The sequence below is a fragment of the Hemiscyllium ocellatum genome, chromosome 5 (assembly GCF_020745735.1).
Source record: "Hemiscyllium ocellatum isolate sHemOce1 chromosome 5, sHemOce1.pat.X.cur, whole genome shotgun sequence".
Taxonomy (NCBI): domain Eukaryota; kingdom Metazoa; phylum Chordata; class Chondrichthyes; order Orectolobiformes; family Hemiscylliidae; genus Hemiscyllium; species Hemiscyllium ocellatum.
Genome location: NC_083405.1, coordinates 79,887,169 through 79,909,485, shown reverse-complemented (window position 1 = coordinate 79,909,485; position 22,317 = coordinate 79,887,169). Strand labels below are relative to the sequence as shown.

At 41.6% G+C, this 22,317-nt stretch overlaps 1 protein-coding gene across 1 annotated transcript in view; it reads right to left on the bottom strand.

Annotated features, from left to right (window-relative positions):
- Window positions 1–22,317, bottom strand: part of LOC132816083 (potassium voltage-gated channel subfamily H member 8-like) — a 438,395-nt gene that overhangs the window by 19,747 nt on the left and 396,331 nt on the right. The window contains exons 14-15 of the mRNA XM_060825513.1: window positions 18,110–18,216; window positions 16,970–17,049 (exon numbers count right to left, since the gene is read on the bottom strand). Coding sequence (XP_060681496.1) covers window positions 16,970–17,049; window positions 18,110–18,216 — 187 coding nt within the window. The remainder of the gene's footprint in view (window positions 1–16,969; window positions 17,050–18,109; window positions 18,217–22,317) is intronic.

Sequence of the window (22,317 nt, the reverse complement as noted above, 5' to 3'; positions counted from 1 at the left end):
CAGGTCAGGCAGCATCCGAGGAGCAGGAAAACATTTCTGCCCAAAACATCGATTTTCCTGCTCCTCGGATGCTGCCTGACCTGCTGTGCTGTTCCAGCACCACTCTGGTCTAAACTCTGGTTTCCAGCATCTGCAGTCCTCATGTTTGCATACCCTCAGGAATCAGCTGATTGTTCAAATTGATGTATGATGGAGCAGGTAATGGGCTTCCTGAAGATGAGATTGTAATGATTGGATTGGTCAGAAAGAGCCTTTCACTATTCTCCAGAAAACGTGTGCTCTGCACAACTGAAGCAGGTGACAAGAGGATATGATGGACACTGAAGAGCTGGGAAAGCAGCAGTAGGCTTCTGAGGAGGAAGAAGAAGACACGCAGAAGGAGAACTATCACCTTCTACATTACAGAGCACAGCATTAAACACAGACAGGAATTAATCAATACTTGGTTCCAATCACTTCACTCTTATTACATACTCTGTAACAATTTATTTAGGTTAGTGCAAAATGATCTTCAGTATAGTTTTATACCTTTGAAATCATAAACAACTTTTTACAATATATCTTTTGTCCTTTCAAAAATGAGGAACTCTTCCAACCATTCAACTAGAGACAAAAAAAGTCACCAAACAGGTATGTTGGTCACCAACCTGGTAAAACATCACCTAGCAAGAGAGCGCAAAGAACATCAAACCAGGTGGTTCATCATCAATGTCTGATTTAATCAGAACTTCACCAAGTGAGGGAAGGTTGGGACCATAAGCCCAGAAATATCAGCCGTCGGATCGCGACTGTGTATCCCTCTCTTTTCGAAAGCAAAGAGGTAAAGAACATTTCAAATCATCCGCTTATTTTAGTAAAAGAAAACGCAACAATAACAAAACTCACTGAAAGGAATGGGCTCGTGGATAATGAGAGATAAATAGTGAGAAGTATCATCAGTCAGTGTTCATCAGCGTTAAGAGCCAACTAAAGATTGCTTATATGCACTTTAAACCAATTAGCACTAAGACACGCTTCACTTTGGAAATTCAGAATGTAGTGATGCTATCGACCATGTTCCACGTTGTGGCTTTGGAAAGAGTTAATAAGCAACAGCCTTACAGGCGTACAAGGCATTTCAAAGTAAAATTATCCTGCTGTCCAAGCAGAAGCAGAAGATCCTCAAAATATTGCAGCAAGTCCAGACACGGAGTGTGGACCCACATCCCAGCTGAACTGAATGGCAAGCATGATAGTAGGCCCATGAATCCCTGCTTTTATCAGTGTTGTTTATAATTTAAATAAAGTTTCCTGAGTTACGCCACCAGATTTTCTGCTCTTGCTGTGAACACGTTAATATTGGGCTTTGAGTTTAAGCTGTAACCTAAAACTTACACTTGTGAGGAGGAGCAAAGAACCTTTGACTCACAATTCTACCTAGTTTGTGTCCTCAGTAAGTTTGAAAATATTACATTTTATTTTCTTATCCACATTATCGATAGCTATTGTGGACAGTATGGTACAAGCTCTGATTTCTGCTATACCACATGAGCCACCACCTTCTACTCTAGAGAACACCCTTTTATTCCCACTCGCTATTTGTGCAGATTCAGTTTATTGAAATGTGAAAGAATTGGGACAGTGACTGTGATCTTGAATCTTTAAAGAGCAGATAACGGCAACTGACTACTGTGAAAGCTGGAAGCACTAAAGCAGACAATTTAAAACATTGGAATAAAACCATGCTCAGATACATAACCTGGTGGGTGTTATCACTACATACTTCTAAGGTTTAAGACACAATACAGACCAGAAAATGTTCTGACTGGCTGACCTGATGTACTGCTAACAAATATTTGTATAAGCAAAGGTAGTATTAAATTCTGAGAGGATTCCTACAATTAAAAACTAAAAAGATTGATATTTTTGTTCTTTTACTTTTTTTCTTGTAATATATGGGACTGTTACAAGCACACTTGTGAATTTTCATGACCTTTGGCACCAATATTTCAAATCCTTCATGTCTTAATAGAAAGCAATTACATAAAAGAGGCAGAGGAAAATTTATTGAAAGACTAAATGAAGGAATGACTCCAACCGCTCATGCAGCTTTCAAAATGCTTTGGAAATGTACCCTTTGATTTCCATCTGCTAAATGTACAGCTGTAGCAAGGAGCCCTGTGGAGCAACGTCTGCTTCAGATATTATTGCAAATTTATATAACAATGGAAACTACAGAGCCATTACTTTTCATTTTTCTGCTTTTTTCTCTATAGGAATTTGTAATCTACATACAGTTTGTTGTTCTTATGAGTACAGTATACAGTAGCACATGGACAGTGAGAAAGTCAACATTTACTGATTCAGAATATCCTGGTAAAATTTCCAGCCCCTTTTAAGATGTACTTGAGCTGTAGGATACATACTGACCTGGCTCACTTTCCCTTTTCTCCTTGTGTCTTGGTTTTGCATGAGTAGTAGATGAATTGGCACATCTCCTTTCTCTGTGCTTGGTCTACTTGATCTACTAAACAGCTCTTACATGATGAAGTGATCCTACATTTTCAAGCTTTAAGACTAACTCTATGAGTTAATTTGAAGGTCTAATTAGTTCACCATAATCCTGTCTTAATATTGAAGAGATTTTCATTTTTCTAACTGGTCTTTCTTCGATCTAATGTTTCAGCTCAATGCTATTCATTATGGGTTCTAATGAAAAGACATTGACTAGAAAAGTGAGTTCCCAGATCTCCCAGTCTCTGATGAAAATATGGGAATTGCCTAGGAAGTGTGAACTTCCAATTGCCCTACTCTTTCGGTCACAGGGACTGAGGAAGGGGAGTTCTCTGCCATTCAATATGATCATGGCTGTTTAATCATTTTAATACATCTGCCACATTGAAAGAGAGGGTTTCTTTAATTTATCTCATCTCTAGATACCTCTGAGGCATAAGTCACAATACAGTCCAGAGGAAGTTGTGGCTTGCTGACCTGGCAGAAACACTAGGATGCTTCGCTGCTGTTTCCCTGCTTACTGTATTACCCATCATGATTAATACCATACCCACACTTCCATTCCTGTTTGGTGAGCAGTAAACAACTCCTACCAATGTTTATTGACTCTTGCAGTTTCTTACCTCCACCTGAAGAAATTCTACACTTTGTTCTGATCTGACATCCTTCCTCTGGCCCACTTAAAAAAAGGCCTTCAACTTTAAATTGGACTTACATATTTTGGATAGTTCTGATTTATTTAGCTGGATGTATGCCAGAAAATCTTAAACATAAAAATCCTAGTTTAACACTAGTTAGCCATATAACTGAACACCCTGATTCCCCCCAACAACATCCCACCTCCCAGTTCTCCCTGACTCAACTTGACTTGCTTCAACTCCCCACAGGTCTCCTGGCCTGATCTCCCTTGCTTCATCACTTGACTCTTCCCTCAGACACTGCATGACGAGCCCCAACCTAATAGTGCCTCCTAACCTCACTATCCCAAACCCACATATCCATTCACTTGCCACCCTTCCTATTGCCTTATTCAGTTGCCACCTAACCATATTGCCTACCTAGCCACTTATACACCTGCACATTTGACTATTCACTCACCCATTCACTTAAGCACTGATTCACCAGTAGGCTGAATATTCTTATGATATTTAAACACTTACTAGAATATAGGAGCTAGAGCTGTATAAAGTGCACGTGGTTTGTCTTCCCTCCTCCCCACAACCAAAACCTCAACAATTAGACACAGGGAGGAAGCAGTTCAGTGGAAGATATGATCCATATTTCTGAATACGTTGGGATCATAAGACATGGCCCGAACTACAGAGCACTTACAGGGTTTAAAAAGTCGGAATGGAATGGTAATCTGATGATGGTTGCTGTTTTGCAGCTGATCTGGGCCAATATTATTATTAGAGTAAAAAATGAGGTCTGCAGATGCTGGAGATCAGAGCTGAAAATGTGTTGCAGGTTAAAGCACAGCAGGTTAGGCAGCATCCAAGGAACAGGAAATTCGACGTTTCGGGCCAGAGCCCTTCATCAGGAATGAGGAGAGTGTGCCAGGCAGGCTAAGATAAAAGGTAGGGAGGAGGGACTTGGGGGAGGGGCGATGGAGATGTGATAGGTGAAAGGAGGTCAAGGTGAGGGTGATAGGTCGGAGTGGGGTGGGGGCGGAGAGGTCAGGAAGAAGATTGCAGGTTTGGAGGGCGGTGCTGAGTTGAGGGAACCGACTGAGACAAGGAGGGGGGAGGGGAAATGAGGAAACTGGAGCAATCTGAGTTCATTCCTTGTGGTTGGAGGGTTCCCAGGCGGAAGATGAGGCGCTCTTCCTCCAACCGTCGTGTTGTTATGTTCTGCCAATGGAGGAGTCCAAGGACCTGCATGTCCTCGGTGAAGTGGGAGGGAGAGTTAAAGTGTTGAGCCACGGGGTGGTTGGGTTGGTTGGTCCGGGCGTCCCAGAGGTGTTCCCTGAAGCGTTCCGCAAGTAGGCGGCCCGTCTCTCCAATATAGAGGAGGCCACATCGGGTGCAGCGGATGCAATAGATGATGTGTGTGGAGGTGCAGGTAAATTTGTGGTGGATATGGAAGGATCCCTTGGGGCCTTGGAGAGAAGTAAGGGAGGAGGTGTGGGCGCAAGTTTTACATTTCCTGCGGTTACAGGGGAAGGTGCCGGGAGTGGAGATTGGGTTGGTGGGGGGTGTGGACCTGACGAGGGAGTCACGAAGGGAGTGGTCTTTGTGGAATGCTGATAGGGGAGGGGAGGGAAATATATCCCTGGTGGTTGGGTCCTTTTGGATAACTGACCAACTGAATAACTTCTCTTTTCAATCCTCCCACTTCCTCCAAACTAAAGGAGTTGCCATGGGCACCCGCATGGGCCCCAGCTATGCCTGTCTCTTCGTAGGATATGTGGAACAGTCCATCTTCTGCAGCTACACTGGCACCACCCCCCACCTTTTCCTCCGCTACATCGATGACTGTATCGGCGCTGCCTCATGCTCCCACGAGGAGGTTGAACAGTTTATCAACTTTACCAACACCTTCCATCCTGACCTCAAATTCACCTGGACTGTCTCAGACTCCACCCTCCCCTTCCTAGACCTTTCCATTTCTATCTCGGGTGACCGTCTCAACACAGACATCTACTATAAACCGACTGACTCCCACAGCTACCTGGACTACATCTCCTCCCACTCTGCCCCCTGTAAAAACTCCATCCCATATTCCTAATTCCTTCGTCTCCGCCGCATCTGCTCCCAGGAGGACCAGTTCCACTACCGTACAGCCCAGATGGCCTCCTTCTTCCAGGACCGCAGATTCCCCCCAGACGTGATCGACGATGCCCTCCACCGCATCTCCTCCACTTCCCGCTCCTCCGCCCTTGAGCCCCGCTCCTCCAACCGCCACCAAGACAGAACCCCACTGGTTCTCACCTACCACCCCACCAACCACTGTATACAACGTATAATCTGCCGTCATTTCCGCCACCTCCAAACGGACCCCACCACCAGGGTTATATTTCCCTCCCCTCCCCTATCAGCATTCCGCAAAGACCACTCCCTTCGTGACTTCCTCGTCATGTCCACACCCCCCACCAACCCAACCTCCACTCCCGGCACCTTCCCCTGCAACCGCAGGAAATGTAAAACTTGCGCCCACACCTCCTCCCTTACTTCTCTCCAAGGCCCCAAGGGATCCTTCCATATCCACCACAAATTCACCTGCACCTCCACACACATCATCTATTGCATCCGCTGCACCCAATGTGGCCTCCTCTATATTGGGGAGATGGGCCGCCTACTCGCGGAACGCTTCAGGGAACACCTCTGGGACGCCCGGACCAACCAACCCAACCACCCTGTGGCTCAACACTTTAACTCTCCCTCCCACTCCACCGAGGACATGCAGGTCCTTGGACTCCTCCATCGGCAGAACATAACAACACGACGGTTGGAGGAAGAGCGCCTCATCTTCCGCCTGGGAACCCTCCAACCACAAGGGATGAACTCAGATTTCTCCAGTTTCCTCATTTCCCCTCCCCCCACCTTGTCTCAGTCGGTTCCCTCAACTCAGCACCGCCCTCCTAACCTGCAATCCTCTTCCTGACCTCTCTGCCCCCCCCCCCACCCCGACCTATCACCCTCACCTTGACCTTCTTCCACCTATCCCACCTCCATCGCCCCTCCCCCTAGACCCTCCTCCCTACCTTTTATCTTAGCCTGCCTGGCACACTCTCCTCATTCCTGATGAAGGGCTCTGGCCCGAAACGTCGAATTTCCTGTTCCTTGGATGCTGCCTAACCTGCTGTGCTTTAATCAGCAACACATTTTCAGCAATATTATTATTATACTATATTTCTACTGTCAATGGCATAAGCCAGATACTGATAGTTTAGCCCTCTAATTAAATTCTTAACTTGTGATATCTGAAAATAAGCTTAACTGAAGCAGAATGCAACTGTACATTTAATCTTTAACCCTCTCAGCAGCTTCAATACAAAGAGGTAAAATGAGCTCACAAACAATTTAATATGTCACATAGAACCAGGAAATTACAGTGCCAAAGTGGCTCAATGGGAGGGATGCTCTTTGGTGGGTTGGTGTGGACTCGATGGGCTGAATGGCCTGCCTGCACACTGCAGGGATTCTATGATTGCATGATATTATTGCAGAGATTCTTTAGCAAAGTTGTTACAATGCTGCAGCAGTACAGTATGTCAGCAGTATGTTATGAACCTTGCTGAAAGTACAAAGCTGGAGTTATCAGCAGTGTCAAAATACGGATTGTTCATGCAACTTATGGACAGCTAGCATTTGTACCATTATGGCTATTAATGTCTTTTACAGCTTCATCATTGTTATGAAAGTTTATGATATATCATTATTATTTGAAACTTGGGTGATAATGTGGATAGAATCAAATATGAATTGAATTTGAATTGTCTTTCTACATTGTGTGTGTTAGGAAGTTTCAGTTTTGAGTTCTGCGAGTGGAGGTGGGCTGTTTGGAATTTTGTACAGTTTGAGGAATACTTTATTGCCATACTGTAATATAAGGCTTTTAATTGAGGCTTTTTAAACCGTAAAGGTAACTAATTCAGTGCCTAACAAACAAGTAGAGAAGAGAGAAAAACAAATGGGCTTTTGATTAAGGAACTTATGTCAAGAAATAAACGAACACATTAGCAGTTGTTTAGAAGTCTCAGGAAGAGATAATAACTAAACAAATCACAATGAGTGAATACAGAAATTTGCTAAAAAGAAATTGATAACAACAGGACCTCACAGTGCCAGTGACCTGGGTTTGATTCCACTCTCGGGTGACTGCCATTGTGGAATTTGCACATTCTTTCAGTGTCTATGTGTGTTTCCTCCAGGTGCTCCGTTTCCTCCCACAGTCCAAAGATGTAGAGGTTAGATGAATTAGCTATGGGAAATGCAGGGTTACAGGGGCAAGGATAATGGGGTGGGTCTGGGTGAGATTCTTTTCCGACAGTGTGAACTCAATGGGCTGAATGGCTTGCTTACACGCTGTAGGGATTCTATGATTCTATGTCCACTAAATAAGGAACTTTAAAGATGAATCTGGGTGATCCTGTAAAGTTGCAGTATTTTTAAGGTTGTTTTGGATGTCGGTTTGCTTGCTGAGCTGAAAGGTTCATTTCCAGATGTTTTGTCACCCTACTGGGTAACATCTTCAATGAGTCTCAGGCGAAACACTGCTGAAAATTCCTGCATTCTATTTATATGTTTGGGTTTCTTTGGATTGGTGATGTCAGTTCCTGTGGTGATGTTATTTCCTGTGGTGAAGTCACTTCCTGTTCCTTTTCTCAGGGGTAGTAGATGGGGCCTCACTCGACTTGTTTGTTGATAGAGTTCAGGTTAGAATGCCATGCTTCTAGGAATTCTCGTGCATGTCTTTGTTTGGCTTGTCCTCAGATGGATGTGTTGTCCCAGTCGAAATGCTGTCCTCCCTCATCCGTATGTAAATGAGAGAGGGTCATGTCTTTATGTGGCTAGTTGGTGTTCATGTATCCTGGTGGCTAGTTTTCTGCCTGGTGGTCCAACGTAGTGTTTGTTACATTACTTGCATGGTATTTTGTAAATGACATTAGTTTTGCTTGTTGTCTGTATAGGGTCTTTCAAGTTCATTAGCTGCTCTTTTAGTGTGTTGGTGGGTCTGTGGGCGACCATGATGCCAAAGGATCTGAGTATTTAGCAGTCATTTCTGAGATGTCTTTGATGTAGGGGAGAGTGGCTAGAGTTTCTGGACGTGTTTTGTCTGCTTGTTTGGGTTTGTTACTGAGAAATCGGTGGACTGTGTTCATTGGGTACCCATTCTTTTTGAATACACAGTATAGGTGGTTTTCCTCTGCTCTGTGTAGTTCCTCTGTGCTGCAGTGTGTGTTGGCTCATTGAAATAATGTTTTGATTTAGCTTCACTTGTGGGTGTTGGAATGATTGCTTCTGTTGTTTGATATTTGATCTGTATATGTTATTTTCCTGAAGATGCTGGTTTGAAGTTCCCAACACACTAAAACAGCAATGAATGAACTTGAAAGACCCTACACAGGCAACAAACAAATCTAATGTCATTTACAAAATACCATGCAAGGACTGTAACAAACACTACATTGGACAAACAGGAAGAAAACTAGCCACCAGGATACATGAACACCAACTAGCCACAAAAAAACATGACCCCCTCTCACTAGTATCCTTACATACGATGAGGAAGGACACCATTTCGACTGGAACAACACATCCATCCGAAGACAAGCCAAACAAAGAAATGCACGAGAATTCCTAGAACTCTAACAACAAACAAATCGAGTTAAACCCAATCTACCACCCCCTGAGAAAAGGAAGAGGAAGTGACTTCACCACAGGAAAAACATCACCACAGGAAATGACATCACCAACCCAAAGAAACCCAAACAAACCCAAATATATAAACAGAAAGCATGAATTTTCAGCAGTGCTTCACTTGAGGCCCACTGAGGATGTTACCTAGTTGGGTGACGAAACATCTGGAAACGAACATTCCAGCACAGTGAGCAAACCTACATCCAAAACCTTAACCTGAGCTACAAATCTTCTCAAAACTTTTAAGGTTGTTGTTGAGGATCAAGGGTTAAACCTTTTGTTCTGATATTTTTAATAAGACCATTTCAATTAAGTCTGGTGTAGCACAATAGAGTTGGTGCTTTTTTTCCCTTTTACACATCATAAATCTTTATATTTCTTTTTTAAAGTACTTTTGCAACCTCTTACAAGCTTGTTCAGTGGTTGACCACTGCAGTGAGCGAACTGTAAATATAAAATTTATGACCTATCATGCTAGGTTTCACACTGGATCGGAGATGTTCAGCATTATCATCAGCTGCAATCATAACGCTATTACCTCCTTTGAAATCAGAAAATTTACTTTTAATTGCCTTTTTGTATGCATAAAGGTCTCCACACTGATTCCCGATGCATCACTAGCTCTTATCTTTCATCTATCCCTGAACCTGTGCTGTCAGTATATTTTTAACACCATGAACCTGAAACATATGAAATAATTCTCCTCTTTAGGACATCATCAGAAGCTTTTTAAAAGCCAGATATTCAATTCATTCACTTTGACTGTGTTCAGTCAGTTCATTGAAGGATTTGATTAAATTAATCAGGCATGACTTAGGTTTTGTGAACCCAAAGAGACTGTCCCTGAATAACCTGTGCCTTTCTAAGTTTCATTAATGTTACTCTATATTATGTTCTCAAAATGTTCCTCTGTCACTATCATGAATATTTTACTATGATCCACTTCTTTGATGGTGAGCATATCTACATCATTTCTTTCATCATTAATTTACCTCAGTATTTTTCAGTTAAAACTGTTCCATCTGCTGACTTAGGGTCACAATTTATTAGAAGCTTTACAGTCACATGAACCCCAACATGTGAAGTAGGGTAAATAGGAGATCCTATAGCTCAAGATCTGCTAGAGGTTAGTGATTACAACATGATTGAATTCCAAATTTAGTTTGAAGAGAACAGCTTGGGTTACAACCCAATTTTCTCACTTTAAATAAGGGTGATTACAGAGGTGTGAAAAAAAATGTTGTCTAAAATAGGCTGGGAAAGTCGATTAATGGGAAGGTCAATAGCTAACAGAGGCACACAGTTAAGTAGATATTTCATAACCTTCAACGAAAATGTACTCAGCTCAATACGAAGAATACTATTAGAAGGATGAACCATCCATAATCAATAAAAGTGGTCAAAGAGAGTTTCCAATTAAAAAGAAAACTATGGCATACAAAATATCAACAAACTAATGGCAGACCAAAGGATTCAGAAATTTTTAGGGACAAGCTGTCGATGACTAAAAGCCAAATGAAAATGAAGAAAATTTATTATGAAATAATTGGCATGAAATATAAAACAAATATATAACAGTAAGAGCTTCTAGATATATGTAAAAAGAGGTGTAAATAAATGGGGTGTTAATGGGAGGAAAAAGTATGTAACACTCTCCACCATGAGGACCTGATGGCCTGCATCCAAAGGTTTTCAAAGAAGTGGCTGCTGAGTCAGTGGAAGCTTTGGTTGAAATCTTTCAGAACTCACTGGATTCTAGGGTTCCATCACATAACAAAGCCTTTTGCTCTCTGTTTAATGTGATATGCTGTTCAAGAAAAGTTGGAGATAGAAAACAGGAAGCTATAGGTTAGTTAATGTTACATCTAACATTGGGAAAATGCTAGAGTCCATTATTAAGGAAGAAATAGCGGGATATTTGGAAAGCTTAACACAATTAGACAGAATCAACATAGTTGATTGAAAGGAAAATTATGTTTGACAAATCTGCTAGACTTCTTTGAGGACATAACAAGCAGAACTTATAAAGTGAACTGATTTCAAGAAGGCATTTAATAAGGAACCAGAATAAAAGGTATTGCACAAGATAGGAGATCACAATATTGGGGCTAATGTATTAACATGGATTAAGGATTGATTAATACACAGAAAACAGTTGGGATTAATGGGTCATTTTCAGCTTAGAAAGACAAAATGAGTGGAGTGCCTCAAGGACCAGTATTAGGCTATCACTTATTTACTATCTATAAGGACAGCTTGGAGGTTGGGACAGAGCGTATTGTATCTAAATTTGCTGATAATGCAAAAATAGATGTCAGGACTTCTTGTGATGACAAAATAAGGAATCTGCAAAGGGATATAAATAGTTGAGTGATTGGGTGAAAACTCTGCAGATGGAATTTAACGCAGAAAAATGTGAGGTCATGCACTTCCTAATCAATTTTCAGTTTTGGCATTTATTCATTTGTCTTTTATTCATTTGTCAGTCAAGGTACAGTTAGATAGAATTATTGGGGAATTTTTAAAATTGTATCAATGAATAAATGAGGATAGTCTTTGTCAAATGTATTTGTTTTATTTAGTGAGGAACTATACTCAGATTCTAACTCAAAGTTTAAATTTACTGTCACAGATATTAAAAATGTTGCTCATAAGCATTTCTAAAAAAAAACTTGACTGCTTTCTTCTTTCAAATGCTGTCACATTTCCTTTTAAATGTGCTTGTTATATACCATGGAACTGGAAATGTTTTTGATAATTACAGCCTTGTATCCAAGGCTGTTCTCATTTTCAGATGTCACCTTCGTAACAAAATTTACTGAGAAATTTAAAACCTCACTTGCCATTGAAAACTTTTATTGAAGATATACATGGTACATTGGTTATGTTATTCTTATGCAGCAATTTTATTCCCCTTGTTGGCAATAGCATAAATGTATTTTTAATGTGACTAAATTAAATGCAAGACAATAATCTGAATATTGTATCTTCTTCTCATAGTGGAATCTCTGATCTCTGCTAAACGCGTCAATGAGCATTGCTCTGCTATTGATGCATGTTGGAATAAATACCTGTTTTAATCATTGCACTTTGAAAACAAAACCCATGACCATGAATATGAGATTCTTAGCAGCAATGGTCAGGGTTAGTATAGATTTAGGTGCAAAGCTGTGATAAATTTAGCCTTATGAAAATGCATTTGTGAAGTTAGCAATATGTGATTCCAGTAGGACTCTGCTGGAGTAGCATCTGTTACAGTTGCTCAAAATATCGGAAGGTTCCAGTTCAAGGACTCAGCATATGCTTCTCTAGTTCTGTTTTTGAAAAATTATTGAACTAAATTTTACCTTGGAGAATCAACTGAGCTTGGGTGACTTGATTTGATGGTTAAAACTACAGCACATTGGGAACTCAACTTCACCTTGCTGTTTCCTACATTTCATTTGAGTATGTTAGGCCGTGATACATTGGGAGTAACAAATTTGTAATTACTCTATGTAAATCACTCAATTAGAGCAATATTTCAATGTCTTTTGGCTTTAATATTGAGTCCATTGGCTTCCTGAAATTAGGCAGTGGAAACAGCAATCAAAATGGGGCTGAATCAATCCCAGAAGAATATGTTGATAAATATACGCCCCTGACTCCCTCCTTCCCCTTGAATGGGAGATTGTTTGTTCACAAAACTTTTCATGAGATATTATTTTCTATACTTCAGCTCTAACACATCAGGATACATCAGGAAGGGTGCTGCTTATTCTGCTTTAGGTTAGACCTCAGATGAGGATCCAGGTTGCCAGAAAATGTAATAACCACTATTCAAGCTTATCTAAGCAATGCCACTGGTACTGAGTAGACCTTCCACCAAACAACCAGTATCCCAGAACTCCCTCTTTGATGATCCCATTGCTTCATACCTTAGTTATAAAATAGGTTAGAAAGCCAATTACCACAAGCACTCAAGGATGGATAAAGGGAAAGTGGTCAAAAAGAATAACATATATGCTATGATAATTTAAGAGCAACAACTTAATAAATACATTTCCTCAAAAACCATGCGCATACAAATATTCAGTCCCTTCAACCCACTATACCATTATATCAAATTATGGCTGATTTGATTGTGGTCTCAATTTCAATTCCCATCTAATACTGCTAATCTTTAATCCCTTGTTATTAAAGCATCTAACTACCTCTACCATAATAGTAGTAATAACCTGACATCCACTGCTTTCTAGCGAAAAGAGTTCCAAAGACTCTTTGTGCATTCCTTTTTACAACTATAAGACTTTAACTTTATCTTCTACCTCTCCTGAGAGGGGGACAATGCTTCCTGTATCACTCGCAGGGTTTCCATCAGCTTATCCCACTCGTCCAATATGCTCACCATCAGCTGCTCGAAATTAGTGTCCTCAGTGCCAATCTGGATGGGGGTGCAAACTGTGGAGATTCAGCAGAGCGACACAAACCTGCTCAGGTTTCTATTATAAGTCTATTATAAATAGATTCACGGTTACTCATGGAAAGACGCATAATTTTGGTACATTCTATAGAATTGAAGTGCAAAAGTAAATTATGAAAATATATACAGTAAGCTATTAAGTTTTCATTTACATGTTTCTATGAGTACAGTCAGTTAAGCTGACATAAGCTGCAATTTATGCCAGTTTCATTTTGGCTACTAGATTTAAATATAGACTGTCACAAATATGACTGGTAAGTTTTGGCATTTCATTTGATTGCAATGTTCTAAAGTAAAAATAAAATATTGGGAGAGACAAAACTCTGAGGAGCACATCAGAAGTAGTTTATGCGATGGTCCTTAAATGGATGATGCCAAAATCTAGTTAAGATGTAAGTAGCCTGAGGCCAAAATTTGTGGACAGTTATATATGGGAATTGTAGAAGCCTAATTTGACAAGGAAACAATGTCATTTTTCTGTTACTTTGAAAAATAAGTTTTTTTTTCTTCAACAAAGTTAACAGTGCAAGTAATGGCTGAATAAATTGGGTAAATTTCAGCGAAGATCTGACATACAATTGAGGGTTCCTAATCTTTGGTTGTTACTGCCCTATGCTTAAACTTTCCAGAAGTAGTGAAATAACATATCCCTATAGATCTGGGATATGCTTTTCATATTGGACACCTATGAATACATGCAGAATAATATTTTATACAGTCAAGAGTGATCTCTTGTACAGTCAAGCAACATGGAAACAGATCCTTCGGTTCAAATTGTCCATGCTGACTAGATATCCTGAAGTAATCTAGTCCCTTTTGCCAGCATTTAGCCCATATCCTTCTAAATCCTTCTTATTCATATACCCACCTAGATGTTATGATTCTGTTCGCTGAGCTGGGAGTTTGTGTTGCAAACGTTTCATCCCCTTTCTAGGTGACATCCTCAGTGTTTGGGAGCCTCCTGTGAAGCGCTTCTGTGATGTTTCCTCAGGCATTTATCAGTGGCTTGTCTCTGCCGCTTCTGGTTGTCAGTTGCTGTCCGCTGCAGTGGCCGGTATATTGGGTCCAGGTTGATGTGTTTGTTGATAGAATCTGTGGATGAGTGCTATGCCTCTAGGAATTCCCTGGCTGTTCTCTGTTTGGCTTGTCCTATAATAGTAGTGTTGTCCCAGTCGGATTCATGCTGTTTGTCATCTGCGTGTGTGGCTACTAAGGATAGCTGGTCGTGTCATTTCGTGGCTAGTTGGTGTTCATGGATGCGGATCGTTAGCTGTCTTCCTGTTTGTCCTATGTAGTGTTTTGTGCAGTCCTTGCACGGGATTTTGTACACTATATTGGTTTTGCTCATGCTGGGTATCGGGTCTTTTGTCCTGGTGAGTTGTTGTCTGAGAGTGGCTGTTGGTTTGTGTGCTGTTATGAGTCCTAGTGGTCGCAGCAGTCTGGCTGTCAGTTCAGAAATGCTCCTGATGTATGGTAGTGTGGCTAGTCCTTTGGGTTGAGGCATGTCCTCGTTCCGTTGTCTTTCCCTTAGGCATCTGTTGATGAAATTGCGGGGGTATCTGTTTTTGGTGAATACCTTGTATAGGTGTTCTTCTTCCTCTTTTTGCAGGTTCTGGTGTACTACAGTGTGTTGTGTCCCTTTTGAATAGTGTCCTGATGTAACTTCGTTTGTGTGTGTTGGGGTGGTTGCTTTTATAGTTCAGAACTTGGTCAGTGTGTGTGGCTTTCCTGTATACCTTCATGCTGAATTCTCTGTTCAGTGTTCTCTGTACCAGGATAGGGGAGAGGTACCATGGTACAGAGAACACTGAACAGAGAATTCAGCACGAAGGTACACAGGAAAGCCACACACACTGACCAAGTCCTGAACTATGAAAGCAACCACCCCAACACACACAAACGAAGTTGCATCAGGACACTATTCAAAAGGGCCACAACACACTGCAGTACACCAGAACCTGCAAAAAGAGGAAGAAGAACACCTATACAAGGTATTCACCAAAAACAGATACCCCCGCAATTTCATCAACAGATGCCTAAGGGAAAGACAACGGAACGAGGACATGCCGCAACCCAAAGGACTAGCCACACTACCATACATCAGGAGCATTTCCGAACTGACAGCCAGACTACTGTGACCACTAGGACTCATAACAGCACACAAACCAACAGCCACTCTCAGATAACAACTCACCAGGACAAAGGACCCGATACCCAGCATGAGCAAAACCAATGTAGTGTACAAAATCTCATGCAAGGACTGCACAAAACACTACATAAAACAAACAGGAAGACAGCTAACAACCCACATCCATGAACACCAACTAGCCACGAAATGACATGACCAGCTATCCTTAGTAGCCACACACTCAGATGACAAACAGCATGAAACCGACTGGGACAACACTACTATTACAGGGCAAGCCAAACAGAGAACAGCCAGGGAATTCCTAGAGGCATGGCACTCATCCACAAATTCTATCAACAAACACATCGACCTAGACCCTATATACTGACCACTGCAGCGGACAGCAACTGGCAACCGGAAGCGGCAGAGACAAGCCACTATAAATGCCGGAGGAAACGTCACAGAAGCGCTTCGCAAGAGGCTCCCAAGCACTGAGGATGTCACCTAGAAAGGGGACGAAACGATTGCAACACAAACTCCCAGCTCGGCGAACAGAACCACAACAACGAGCCCCGGAGCTACAAATCTTCTCCCAAACTTTGAAACCATCTAGATTTCTTTCAAATATCTTGTACAAGATAATACATGGCTTGGAAAGGGTGGACGCTAGAAAATTGTTTCCATTAGGTGAGGAGACTAGGACCTGTGGACACAGCCTTACATTTAGAGGGGGTCAATTCAGAACAGAAATGCGGAGACATTTCTTCAGCCAGAGAGTGGTGGGTCTGTGGAATTCATTGCCACAGAGTGCATTGGAGGCTGGGACACTAAATGTCTTCAAGGCCGAGATTGATAGATTCTTGTTGTCTCGAGGAATTAAGGGCTACGGGGAGAACGCTGGTAAGTGGAGTTGAAATGCCCATCAGCCATGATTGAATGGCGAAGTGGACTCAATGGGCCGAATGGCCTTACTTCCACTCCTATGTCTTATGGTCTTATGGTCTAAATATGGTAATTGTACCAGCCTCCATCACTTCCTCTAGTGACTTATTCCACACGTGCACCACCCTCTGTGTGAGAAAGTTGCCCCTAAGGTATCTTTTAAATCTTTCCCCTCTCACCTTATATCTATGTCTTCTAGTTTTGAACTCCCCTACCCTGGGAAAAAGACTTGGCTATTCCTGATGAAGGGCTCTGGCCCTAAACATCAATTTTCCTGCTCCTCGGATGCTGCCTGACCAGCCGTGCTTTTCCAGCAACACACTCTCAACTTTGGCTATTCACCCTATGCATGCCCCTCATAATTTTATAAACCTCTGCAAGGTCACTCTTTAGCCTCTGACACTCCAGGGATAAACAGCCCCAGCCTATTCAGCCTCTCCGTATAGCTCAAACTATTCAACCTCTCCCTATCGCTCAAACATTTAAATATTTTCAAATGTAATCCTGTCTGTAAGAATTCTGTTTTTGCTATTTCATGCTGAATTATGATTTTCAGTTTGAGTTAATAATAATTATCCATACCTCATCATTCAGCTTTTTTATTTGCTGCTTTGTTTCTTCAGCTTTCGCAGCCAGCATTGCAGGTGTAACTTGGTCAAAGTCTGTGAACATTAAATAGGAATTTACAATTTCCAGTTGTCCTCCAGTTCAGCTGTGCAAGGTACTGACGATTATTGTTAGAGAAGCAATTTTCATTACTTGAAAATGCTAGCATTTAAAAAATAATATTCAGAAGAATTTAACAAAATCGTGGGATTTTGGAGGGGGTGGGAGGAGGATTGGAAACTAGGTGAGTAAGCAGTTAAATTATCTATCTCACTTACCCATCAATTCATCACCTGCTTCTTGCTAATTCTGATCTCAGTCTACCCTTCTGAGGAAGCGACAAAGGCAATCACTTCACAACTGATGGGTATCTCTTGAAATGCACAGCTTGGGTGTGATGATCTCTTAAGGCCCCGAAGTGCAATCTTAACTCTGGTTCAAATGGGGAAACCGTGGTACAGAAAGGAATAAGGGATCTAATGAAGCAATGTTTTGAAGGTTTTAATGCTTTTCCTGGGGTGTCTGGCTGACAGCTCACTGATGTCGAAATCCCTGTTTAACTTCTCTGATCAGAGCTGATATTCATTCACTTCAGGCGACCAGGAACTAAAATTAGTTGGGAGTCATGCTGCTAACGTTCACTGTGTTTGGTGCTTTTTGACCCCACTCAACTAAACCCTGCTCACACTTAAAATGTCACTATGTCACTTAAAAGACAGATTTGATGTTCATTTTTTAAAAAAAATAAACATAGATACACTACAGTATCTGGCAAGAACCCCACCAAATGTGTGATAGGAAGCTGGCACATTCTGAGTGTCTGCCAGGTTGCACATCTTGAACCTGACTTAATTTAAATAGAAGACATCTGATGGTCTCTGGTGATATACCATCCACAACGGCGGCAAGGATTCCCCTTCAAGTAATAGTGAAGACTTCCCTGAATCTTGTTAAGAACTCATCATTGTTGATATTGTGGACATGTGGATCTCAGATGAAAGGAGGATCAGGATGATCTGCTCTCATCTACATATCAGAGGACAATTTTTAATAATATTCAAGCATAATAGGGTAATAATTTTATGTTGGTTCAAGTATAAACATGACAAATATTACCTCTGGCATGTGTAAGTCTGAATGATTCTTGTCCTGTATTTTCATTGCAAAACTCAAATCTCTGGTTTCCTATTGAACTTTTTTCATCTTCAATGCCATCGACAATTCTATAAGAATTAAACATTTAGTTGTGTTAATATACAGATGCAAATATGAATCATCTAATTTGTGTGTACAAAATAATATTTAAAAGGTTCAGCTCCTGTGTTTGTGCATCAAATCCAAGTGGAGTGATTAACAGTTACTGTTTATAGTTTGGGAGAAGATTTGTAGCTCGGATGCTCGTTGTTGTGGTTCTGTTCGCCGAGCTGGGAATTTGTGTTGCAAACGTTTCATCCCCTGTCTAGGTGACATCATCTGTACTTGGGAACCTCCTGTGAAGCGCTTCTGTGATGTTTCCTCAAGCATTTATAGTGGTTTGTCTCTGCCGCTTCCGGTTGTCAGTTCCAGCTGTCCACTGCAGTGGCCAGTATATTGGGTCCAGGTCGATGTGTTTGTTGATAGAATCTGTGGATGAGTGTCATGCCTCTAGGAATTCCCTGGTTGTTCTCTGCTTGGCTTGTCCAATAATAGTAGTGTTGTCCCAGTCGAATTCATGTTGCTTGTCATCTGAGTGTGTGGCTACTAAGGATAGCTGGTCGTGTCCTTTCGTGGCTAGTTGGTGTTCATGGATGCAGATCGTTAGCTGTCTTCCTGTTTGTCCTATGTAGTGTTTTGTGTAGTCCTTGCATGGGAATTTGTACACTACATTGGTTTTGCTCATGCTGGGTATCGGGTCCTTCGTTCTGGTGAGTTGTTGTCTGAGAGTGGCTGTTGGTTTGTGTGCTGTTATGAGTCCTAGTGGTCACAGTAGTCTGGCTGTCAGTTCGGAAATGCTCCTGATGTATGGTAGTGTGGCTAGTCCTTTGGGTTGTGGCATATTCTCGTTCCGTTGTCTTTCCCTGAGGCATCTGTTGATGAAATTACGTGGGTATCCGTTTTTGGCGAATACATTGTATATGTGTTCTTCTTCCTCTTTTTGAAGTTCTGGTGTGCTGCAGTGTGTTGTGGCCCTTTTGAATAGTGTCTTGATGCAACTTTTTTTGTGTGTGTTGGGGTGGTTGCTTTCATAGTTCAGGACTTGGTCTGTGTGTGTGGCTTTCCTGCATACCTTTGTGCTGAATTCTCTGTTTGGTGTTCTCTGTACCATCACGTCTAGGAATGGGAGTTGGTTGTCCTTTTCTTCCTCTCTAATGAATCGGATTCCTGTGAGTGTGGCGTTGATGATCCGGTGTGTGTTCTCTATTTCTGTGTTTTTAATGATTACAAAGGTGTCATCTACATATCTTACCCAGAGTTTGGGTTGAATTTGCGGTAAGACTGGTTGTTCTAACATTTGCATTACTGCTTCTGCTCTTTCATCAACAGATGCCTAAGGGAAAGACAATGGAACAAGAACCTGCCGCAACCCAAAGGACTAGCCACACTACCATACATCAGGAGCATTTCCAAACTGACAGCTAGACTGCTGCGACCACTAGGACTCATAACAGCACACAAACTAACAGCCACTCTCAGACAACTCGCCAGAACGAAGGACCCAATACCCAGCATGAGCAAAACCAATGTAATGTACAAAATCCCATGCAAGGACTGCACAAAACACTACATAGGACAAACAGGAAGACAGCTAACGATCCGCATCCATGAACACCAACTAGCCACGAAACAACACGACCAGCTATCCTTAGTAGCCACACACTCAGATGACAAGCAACATGAATTCGACTGGGACAACACTACTATTATAGGACAAGGCAAACAGAGAACAGCCAGGGAATTCCTAGAGGCATGGCACTCATCCACAGATTCTATCAACAAACATATCGACCTGGACCCAATATACCGGCCACTGCAGTGGACAGCTGGAACTGACAACCGGAAGCGGCAGAGGCAAACCACTATAAATGCCGGAGGAAACATCATAAAAGTGCTTCACAGGAGGCTCTCAAGCACTGAGGATGTCACCTCGACATGGGACGAAACGTTTGCAACACAAATTCCCAGCTCGGCGAACAGAACCACAACAACAGTTACTGTTTATCTAGACTAAGCCATCCTTCACTACTGAACTGCATCAAAATTATCTGCTTAAATTAGCAAGGGAAACCAATTACTTCAAAAAGTTTTATTTATGTTCCTGCTGAAAGACAGACACTGCTTAACAAACTCCTAACACATAATGCACAAAGCCCATTTCCAGCACATTAGACCACTTTGCAAAATGTTATTCATATTCAAGAATCACCCATTCCAACTTTGATTAAACTTTATAGGTGTATGTGGCAGAAGTGTTTTGAATATGTTTTGTTTTTGTGTAAGTGTACTTTCTGTAACTTGTAACTCTGAATTATAGTTTCCTTCTAGTGGAAGAAAGAAGCAGAATTTCTACTAAGAATGGAAGCAAAGTGAATGTCAATTGACTTGCGATCTAGAGACCTGAACTCATATCCATATTTAAACTGGAGCTCCCCATGACAGCTGGGGAAATTTGAATTCAGCTAATTAACCCAAAAGGGTTAATTCCCACTTGGGTGCAATCTTATAGGCGCCTGATTGATGTGGGCTAGAACAAGATTGGAGACAGAATCACACAGAGCGTCCAGCAAGGCTTATCTCACATCAGTAGCACTTGCCACAACTTCTACGTATTTGCTGATTGGCTTGACGATAACTTCAGTGAGTTGCCATGAAGGAGGAATTATAACTTTATTAATGCCATGACTCACCTTATCAATATTCAGCTTTCTATTTTACCAAAGCCGAACAAGTGATATGTTGAGAATTCTTGCGATGGAAGTCAGCAGGGACATCTGGCGACTAAAGCTCGCCAAAGACTCCAAGGTATGCACCATGCACCCCATGTGCATTGACATTGACATTCAAAATATGCCAACACCTTGGAACTCTCATGGCACCTCTCACTTACAGTATGTTTCTGCTCATCAAACCACATCAGCAACAATCATTGCAATGCTACTGCAAGGACACCGCGCTCGGGGACATGCACCAGCTCATAGATTGGACCAGGTTGCATGTCTGGTCTGTTTGTTTGCTGTCATAGCACTTGCTCGCTCTAAGCTTTCTTGGATGCTTGCAGCATCTCTGCCTTGCATTGCTTTCCTTTTTACCCTCTGAGCCTGAGATACCAGGCTGACAGTAGTGTGGTATTCCCATGTCATTTAGCACAGACACAAAGCCAGGTAGTTTGAAATAGTTGTGAGCTGTCATCAGTCAAATCAAGGGAGATAGTCTTCACTCAAGAGTCAAGGTCAGCCTCTGTATCAGTTGAAGGGCTTAGACACAGTCAGTCAGCCACTCAGGCAGTCAGCATCAGGATAATCTGTATAAGGGGCAAGGAACATGAATGTGAGGTAGCCCACACCTATCTTGATTCTTAATTCCTTATTGTGGGCTGTTTTCCTCTTTGAATGAGAGAGAGGCAGCTATTATGGGAGATGAATTTGGGTGGCACAACTGTAACTTTTGGTGCAAATGGGGAAGTGTCCAGAACGATTAGATAGTGCAGATGACAATGCAGGATTAGAGGATAGGTTGGCTAATGGGAAGCAGAAAGTGGGCACTAACAGGTCATTTTTGAGTTGGCACAATGTGAGGTGCGTCACAAGTATCAGTATTGGGCCCATTTAAATACAATTTATTCCAATGACCACGTGTGGTTGCTAAAGTTGCCGATGTCAGAAACATAGTGAGGAAAGTAAGTTGTGAAAAGGACATAAAGAGTCTGCAAAGGGATTTAGGTAAGTTAAATGAATGGCAGAAAATTGGAAGCTGGAGTATAATGTGGAAAAATGTAAACTTATCCACATTGGTTAACAAAAAAGAAAAGCAGCATAGTATTTAAAAAGAGATAGTTCGCAAATGATGCAACCCTCCACGTGAATCCTATACATGAATCATAAAAAGGTAGTACAAGGTATAGTGAGTGACTTGCGAAGAAAATGGAATGATGTATTTCATTGCAAAGGAAATGGAATATAAAATTCTCGACTTATTACTACAGTTGTATAGTATACTGCTGAGGCCACAACTGGAGTACTGTATATAGTTTTGAATTTGTTATTCAAGAAAGGATGTAAATACATTAGAAGCTATTTCAAGGAGGCTTACTTGACTGATTCTTGGAGTGTAGGGAATGGAGGAGGCTC